Raw genomic sequence first — 8,763 nt, 5'->3', positions numbered from 1 at the left:
CCACACCTCTGTCCTTCCCCTCAGCCCCTCCGCCCACACCTCTGTCCTTCCCCTCAGCCCCCTCCATCCACACCTATGTCCTTCCCCTCAGCCCCTGCACCTCTGTCCATCCCCTCAGCTCAGCTGCTCCATCCCCGCATCCAAAGCCTTCGCTATCGCGGGCAGCCCCTCGGTCCCTCCCATCCAGCCCCATCTCTCCCCGCTCCCCTCATCCAGCTCCTCTCTCCACCAAAAATCCCAAAACTCCCCGGCTCTCCAGCCCCTTGTCCTGCACCCAGATCTCCGCCCAACACCCTCCTCATGTGCCCTGCCTCCTCTTTGCCGGCGTGTCGCCTCGTTCTTCCCCATTCTTCACTTTAGAACCTCAGTTTGCCCACCAGGCTGGCAGGGACCCTTCCTTAGCCCTAGATCTGCCTCGTCACCATTTTATCCCAAGAGTCACCTCACTCCCATCTATGGTTTCTCTTTTCAGCCTACAGTCCAGGCCTCTTATTCACTTAGGGATACCAGTATCCTTGAAAATTCCTGAATCTTAGACTATCAAAACATTTCCAGCTTCCTGAGGTTTCCCCCACATTGCCTTCCCGTTATTTTGGGTTTTGCTTGCCCAGAACAGCTCTGTCAGAGCCTGTCTTTGATACACTGAGGTTTGGTTTTAATCCTGTTTCTCCACCGACAGATTTGTACGATCCCTCTCCGCCGCAGCAGCAGCAGCAGCAGCAGCAGCCTCGTCCCCAGGCTGTGCCCAAGACTCGGAAGCAATCACAACGGGAAAAAGCCCTCCAGCAGCAAAGCCAGAGGCTGGGGCTGCAGGGAGGAGCAGCCTCTGTCACTCCAGAACAGCTTCTTTCTCCACCACAACCCAAACCGTGTCACCCCCAGCAGCCCAAGCCGGCAGCTGGGGATCAGAGGCAAAGGGACAGCCAAGAGCAGCAGGAGGGAGTGACACCGGCAGAGTCTTGTAATGGCAGGGACAGTGCCCAGCCCCGCCCTACAAAGCCCAACAGCCAAGTGGAGAGAAAGAAAGTGGAATTGTTAGTAAGTCGGTAAAATCAAGGGGTGGGGTTTGTTATTCTGTATTGATTCATTCTTTGCTTGTGAAGTCAACTTTTATGTGTCTGATAGGAAGCTCTGAGAGATGAAATTATTCCATTTTCTACAAGGCAGCATCTGTGTGGAGAAGCAGCACGTGGCTTCTCTTAAATTCTAAACTCAGAAGGATCCTGGAGGTTCTGTTTTGCTGAGATGGGCCTTGAGAGGCTGCAGCTTTGATTTCCTTGCCCAACTCTGGGCTGGGAGCACCTGCCTGCACCCCCTGCACCAGGGTAGCTGCACTTTGAGAACTCAAATTCCTCCTGTGGGTGCAGCTCACCACTAGTACTGGCTGTTCATCTCATTTTTGTGGTGGGAAAAACACAGGCACCATCTGGGGAGAAAACAGCTGGAGCTTTGCTGAGAATTTTTTCACACTGGTGGAAGCAAGTGACATTGAGCTGCAACATTCACCTCCTGAATCTGCTGGATTCTTCTCAGCCTGGATCCTTGAATTTAAATTTTACTAAAAATATTTCTGTATGTGAGGTGATGAGGACAAATCTGAAGAGATGTGCAGAAATGTTTGTTAATAGCTGAGTTATTTGGGTATTTTTAAGTTCAGGCTCCTTGTGTGAGGGCACGAAGAACACAGTGGGGTGGAAAGCAGCAAACAGTTCTTTGTTTCTCCTAAATCCTGCCACAGGTTGTACCCCCTCACCTGAGACCTGGCCTTCCATCCTTTGGGATGATTGTATCTCTTAGGAGATGTGGCCTAGGAAATGAAATCAATATCAGTCCTTCACTGGTGGCAAAAGTGAATTTTTGCTCTTCCTTGCTGCTTGTTTTCATTATAACTCGTACCAACCTTTCATTTGTATCCATTTAATTATGTGGGAGCTTTACTGAAAAGAAGACCTGCAAAAGAATCTGTTTTATGGGAAAAAACATTTCCAAAAAAGAGGCTGTGTTGGCAGACTGAGCAGATGGCCACTTGTAGGAGCCAGTAAGAAACTTGCAACTGCTTCTACCTGATAGGGAAGTACATCCTTTAAATGAAAAAATCCCACCTATTTCTGAAAAAGTGCTCCATGCAGCTTTTTTGGTTTTGCAGATTTTAGTTCTGATCAGTAGATTTCATCTGGAAATGTTTTATTGGTCTGAATGGATGATCCTTCCTGAGAACTAAGCTCCAGAATATATGATGGTGAATGTTTGTGTTGCAATATGAGCAGCAGGGAAAGAAATGAACTTTTTATTAATTTTGATGTTCTTGTCAATGAGCAGGCAGGAAAAATCCCGATGGGAAATCCTCCAGCAGGAGCAGCGGCTGATAGAAGAGAAGAATAAACGCAAGAAGGCACTCCTGGCCAGAGCCATTGCTGAGAGGTGGGGCTGAGCCTGGGCAAGGGGCTTACTCTTTATCTGCACCAGTTCATATCTTGAATTAAATTTCTCTCTTTCCTCTTCTCTGTGCTCTGTGAGCAGCTGTGATGGATGTTTCCCTTGGATGACAAGTTCTGACCAGGAAGTTGTGACTAAGCTTTTCACACTTCCCAGGCTGCAGCTCTGTGTGCAGATGGAAAAGTGATTACACAACTGGAGGTTTAGCTGAAGTCCTTAAATTTGTTAGTGAGGTCATGTTTGGAAGTTGGGGTGCTCAGATGCTTGTACGTGTTCTGGTCCTGATTTGTTTTTGCTGAATGTAAAGGAAATTTATTTGATTTGTAACCTGTGAGAAAAAGCTATTTATGTTTGGACTTTTGGTTCATTAGTGTGTGAAAATGTTGAAAAGAGAAGATGATCAGCTTTAAGAAGGTACTGTTTTACCACTGGAAGACTAGAAATTATAAAATTGCACATATTCTCACAGTTGTTAACTCCTGCTTTTCAGGGGACCAGGCTTTATGGCACCAAGGTAGTTTAAGACTCCAGGGAAGGCAAAGTTGGTAGGGAATGATGTTGGAAGAGCTGATAACACCAGGTCAAGGACAGTGATGTGAAGTTTTCAGGCTTGCAGTGCTCTCCCAGAGCTGTGTTACGTTTTGCCCATCAGAGCCCTTGGGTAGCACAGGTGAGCACAGCCTGTACTGTGCTGCAGTCCTGAAAATTTCATTTTCCTTTGCCAGGCAGGGGTAAAACACAGGCACCTTTATTCTCAGTCACTGTAGGACATCAATCATGGGTGTGGCCACCAGGTTTGGTTCTTCCTCCTGGAAACAAAGCCTGAGGAGAGACAAGACAAGGAAGGTGACAGCTAAAGAGTTACTTCTGTCACTCAAAGGCCTTCCTCAGGCTCCCAGCAATACCACAGGACATCTGTGTCCTTCCATTTGCATCAGGTGGTCAAATGAGAGATGCTGGCACTGCCTGCACACCTAGTCTTGCTTCCAGGGACCTGCTTTGGGTGTAGAGCAGTGGCTGTGGAGCATCATTTTGCTGGTGATGATGAATGATGGCAAAGTGACATGATGTAAAAGCTTGTGGAAAGTCACTTGGCTTGCTTGGGAGTGAAATCCATCAAAGCTTGTTGCCCTGAGTAACATTTCGTTTTCAGGACTTAGGAATGAATGGTCTAGTTGAAAAAAGTTGCATAAGGCTTGATAGAAATCCTTTGTGTTTGATGTAAAACTTTCCATACACTTCATTGGGATTTGGCTGGGCCTTTTGGGAATAATTTTACAAAATGGAAATCAAGCTTAGGTTAGGTGACTTTTTGGCCCCTACTAACTGGGCTTCTTTGAAAGGGGATATTTGCAGGGCTAAAAACCCTTCCCCCTCTCACTTTCCCCCCAAGCCATTTCCTGTTTCCTTACACTGAGAACTACTTAGATACAGCAGCTTCTTGTGTGTTTCCACAGTGAAGAAACACAATCCATTTTAGGCACTTTGATTATAGTCATTACGTAATTTTGCCATAGTCCTTTAATAGCAGGCATTTTAGATCCCTGTGGATGCTAAAAAAGATCAAAAGCCCTACACCATAAAGGAGAAACCTTCTGAATAGGTCCTAAAGAAGTCAGTTGCTCTGCAAGTGAAATGGGGCTTGGTACATCAAGAAGAGAGGCTGGAAAAGGAAATTAAAACAACAACAGCAACAAAAAAAATCACCTTCCTTTTGCAGATCCAAAAGAACTCAAGCTGAAACAGTGAAACTGAAGAGGATTCAGAAGGAGCTGCAGGCTCTGGATGACATGGTGTCTGCTGACATCGGGATCCTGAGGAACCGCATCGACCAGGCCAGCCTGGACTACTCCTACGCCCGGTAAGTGACACGCAGGGAGGAGGGAACAGGGAACAGCCCTGCCTGAGGGGAAGGGAAAATGCTGTTTCCTCTCACTGCAGCACTAATGAAGTCCTGTCACTGTAATAAGGTGTAGTTGAAGTGCTCACAGTCTGGGGGGGCTTTCAGATCTGGAAGTAAAAGTATGCTTTTTATTTCCTAATTTTTCCCTTAGAATCTGGGAACTGGAGCAGGTTTTCTGACTGGAGACTGCTGTCACAAGACATAGGTCCTGCTTTAAGTGTGCAGTTGTCCATAAGCCCTGCTTTATTGTTTCAAGGTTATTTTTTCTCAGAGGGAAAGAGGTTTTTTTTTCTTGAAAAGTCCTGAAATGAGAATCCTGTTCAGGGAAATTTGCTTGCTCATGACAGCTCTGGTCCTGCTGGAATCAATGGGACCAATTAAGCTTCAAACATACAATCCTGCTGAAGTATTTTTGCAACTAGGACCAAAAATTGAAGGAAGAGGGAAGCTTTTAACCCTTCACAATGTGCCTTTAATCAGCCTGGGTGTGATGAGTTCCTTAAAGGCAAGAAATTAATGGGAACACCCCATTAGCTGTGGGTAAACCACAACATCAGTAGATAAACAGCAGCATGTTTGTGCAGCCGTTTCATAAAGCAGAAATGTTCACTTTGTGGTTTTTGGTTCACCATTCAATCTGTTAAATGTTCATTTCTCCTTCTGACTTCTGCCATACCATGACCACAGGCCAATAAAGCTGGTAATTAGTCTTGAAAAAAATAGCAGTGGAAGCTAAAAAAATTAAGATTTCTTTGGTGTAATTATCATTTGAAATGTCTAAGATTAACTGTAGTTAAGTGTAGCTGATTGCATGTGAACCCAGAATTTCACGTCCCCAAGAGGAAGAACATTTCAATGGATATGAGGTTTCATCTGGTGTCTAAAAACATTGAATGCTCCTGAAATCTTCTTACCCAAGTTTTGTGATAATGTATCTATTTGAAACCCTTACTGGCTAAAGACCACAAGCAGCTCTTGACATTAGGAAAGCAGTTTTTAATGACAATAGCAAAAGGAGATAATAGTAGGGACAAGTGGGTAAACTTCACCAAAATCTTAATGACTTTTGTTAATTTAGTAGGTGTTTCCTTGAGGTAGGTACTTCCAGTGTTGTAGTCTTTATGCATTATGAGCCAAAGCCAATTTACTTTTAAGTGGAGTCTTTTTAAGCAATTTATTATTTGCCTTCTGTCCTAGGGCTAAAACACAAAGCATTTCAGTGGGTCAGGAAGTGCAATATTAAATAGTCCTGAGCACATACCTAGTTAGCAACATTTGACAATTGCTGTGGAATAGAATTTTTGTAAATACAATGTGTCTAATGGGTGGGAATTCAGCCCAAAGATTTAGCTGAGCAGATGTTTCCAACATGGCATTAATTTTACCACTTCAGGCATCTGACCCAGAGAAATCTTCACTTTCTTGAGAGGGAAACATAAGTGGGCATCTTCTGCCCACTGCAGACATGGCCTTTACAGCTGTGTAAAAGTCATATTATTTAAAAGATATTTAGGGATGCTTTTCTATGTCTTATTTCCTTTTGTTTCACTAAGCAAAGGACCTCTCCTATCTTTCTGTTGCTTTGTTTAGACAGATACTGGAATCTGGTTTTATAAAAGAGCTGGATTTTTTATTCAACCACTATTCAACCTGAGTGCTCTGCAGTCAGGCTGCAAAAGCCTTTGTGTGTCCCCTTTCCTGATGAGTAAAATTGCATCTATCTTTTAATTAGAATTAATACACAGGTTCACTGATGTGGTGAAAGATGCATCATTAATGTGGACACCAGCCATGAAAGTGCTAGATATTCTTTGTGTCTTAACTCAATAAATACTTAGAATATTCCATTTTTGCTGTATTTGTCATGACAGGAAGTGCAAATTGGCAGGAGGTGAGTGTCAGGACGGATGCTTGCAATAAAATTCTACATCTGTGTTGATGTCATGTGCTGTGTCAGTCTGTGCTGCCCCTGGTTTTCTGAACATGGGTATGGGTGGCCAGAAAAGCACAGGATCCAAATGTCAACGTGCTCCATCGAGCATCTGTATCTGTGGGGTTAGAAAAACACCCGGCTGCTTTGTGGTGTTTCAGTTCACTGAGTGGGTGTTCCCATTAGAAGTGTGAAAACACTGCAATTTCTGATGGCTTCTTTCTGCTGCCAGTGATGCATCTCTTCAAACAGGCAGTAAAAATGGGTGTTTGTGATTCAATCTGAGCAAGTTAACTCTTAGAATACACAACAGCAGAGCCCCCAGTGTCCAGAGAAGTTTTGATCGGTTCACTCTTCTTTTCTTCCCTCTTGCTGATGTGGCAGCACATCATGAACAGCTGGCACAATGCATTGCAGAGCACATTGCATTCCAGGGAATCTTCAAGTACCTCTCCCTGTGTCAGGGTGTGAGGTGCTGTGAGAATTAACCCTCCAGAAATGCTGATGGTTTTGCAGGAAGCGCTACGACAAGGCGGAGTCGGAGTACGTGGCGGCCAAGCTGGACCTGCAGCACAAGACAGAGATCAAGGAGCACCTCACGGAGCACCTGTGCACCATCATCCAGCAGAACGAGCTCCGCAAGGCCAGGAAGCTGCAGGAGTTAATGCAGCAGCTGGATGTGGAGGCAGATGAGGAAAATCTGGAGCTGGAGATCGAGGTGGAACAGATGCTGCAGCAACAGGAGGCAGAAGTGGGGAGACAATCCAGCCAGGCTGGGACAGCCCAGGAGAACCCTGCTCCCAGTGGTGTGGGGCAGGAGAGCCAGCAGGCTGACCATGCTGCTGCTGCTGCTGCTTCTCCTGCAGTTTCTGAACAATCTCAAAACCCCAGGACCAAATCCCTTTCCAACGTGAACAGCCAAGCTCAGGCAGTAAATGTGACTTCAGGAAGCTCCCCAGCTTGTTCTGCCACATGACTGCTGGACACAGATAAGCCAGTGGTTATGGATGAGGCACTCCCTGCAGGCTTGTGGGCTGTTGTATCTGGGCTTCAGCAGTGCCAGTAGTACACACTCGATTTCTCTTTTCCTTTTTACTGTTTTCAAATTTTAAAGGCTCTTTTCTTTCCACCAGACTCATTTGGGGTTCATCATCTCTCATCATTCCGGTGTACGTTCATGTTCTACTGCCCAGCTCTTCATGGGCTTTTGTACCTTCCTGAAACAGGACACTTGGAAGTGAACAGTAGGGTTTGTCCAAAGATTTTCAGCTTTTTGATACCCACGGATGCCTGTTCTGAGCAGTGTGCAAGAGAAAGATACCTACAGGAGAAACCTCAGTCTGCTTCAGAGCACATTCTGACAACTGCAATAGGATGTTTGTCTTCCTTTGTATCCATAAGGGATTAGTTTCCAACGGTTTCTCATGCTGTGAAAGCCAAGTGCTTACATTAATTGCCTTCATAGAGGTTTCTCTTTCCTGATTGAAGGGAAATTTGCATATTGAGGCAAACTGCAAAGTCAGTCGTAATACCTCGTATTTATCGCTTCTCCTGTTCCTTTCAGACAATGCTGAATCATGAAGCTGTACATTGATAACACTATTAGCTATGAAATCACAGCTGCTAGGGTTTAGCCAAAAGTATGGGTTACAGTTTAAGACATTGCAGAATGTAGAAGTAGAAACACACAAAAGAGTGTGTTACATTTAAAGCTGTTCCGTTGCAGAGATTTTCTCTGTTGTAGTTGCCTCAAAGTGCCAGTAATTAGCCATAATTAGCCAATAATTCATCTTGTAATGAATAATCCCCAGAGTATATTGGAAACAAGCATATTTTTGTAGAACATTTAATGCATTTTCTTGCCTGAAGAGCAGGTTAGTACCCCACAAAAGTTCAGCTGATTTGCTTTATTGCTGTTGAAAGGCTTTAAAAAGCTATTCCAGGTGGAGAAAGCCTCAGGAATTAAAAGAGAACATAGGAAAATCTCCCATAGACTGATTGCAGCTGCAAACCATGGGGACTGCACTCACAGTTAACCTCTTGGTATCAGGGAAGTGTGGGAATGGTTCCTGGAATACCTGACCTGGACGTGTTGGGTCCGAGTTTATGAATGAGTTGCTGAATGACACCACCGAGTCTATAAATGGGACAGTGATTGTCTCTATGGCTTGAACAGTGGAAAAACATGTCACTACATTTCACTTTTATTCTATTAATAAACCAGTGCATCTTGTACACAGTGTGTTTACTTTCAGTTGTGATATCTGAGACTGATAGAGGGATCCATGTTCTTCCACAGGAGATGATAAATGGTAGAATCAGATACGTCCTTTGGCAACTTTCCGCTGTGTGAAAATAAAACCTCAAAAAAGGCTGTTCCAAAATACAGGGATGCAGGAAGTAAAGACATGGCAGGATACAGCTTGGCAGGAGTCTTTTCAATTAACTGGCTCAGGGCAACCATGGAAAACCTCTCCTGGTGCTTTCCATACAC

General features: G+C 44.7%; 1 protein-coding gene across 1 annotated transcript; it reads left to right on the top strand.

Moving 5' to 3' along the window:
- Positions 1 to 519: 519 nt before the first annotated feature.
- Positions 520 to 8,504, top strand: GORAB (golgin, RAB6 interacting; the record flags this gene model as incomplete). Its single annotated transcript, XM_019007586.1, has 4 exons — positions 520 to 1,046; positions 2,320 to 2,421; positions 4,157 to 4,297; positions 6,786 to 8,504. Coding segments are annotated over 4 exons (1,230 nt in total), but the record flags the coding sequence as incomplete, so codon positions are not given.
- Positions 8,505 to 8,763: the final 259 nt, after the last annotated feature.

This window comes from Parus major, chromosome 8 (genome assembly GCF_001522545.3).
Source record: "Parus major isolate Abel chromosome 8, Parus_major1.1, whole genome shotgun sequence".
Classification (NCBI taxonomy): Eukaryota; Metazoa; Chordata; class Aves; order Passeriformes; family Paridae; genus Parus; species Parus major.
This window is presented reverse-complemented; position numbering and strand designations above follow the sequence as displayed.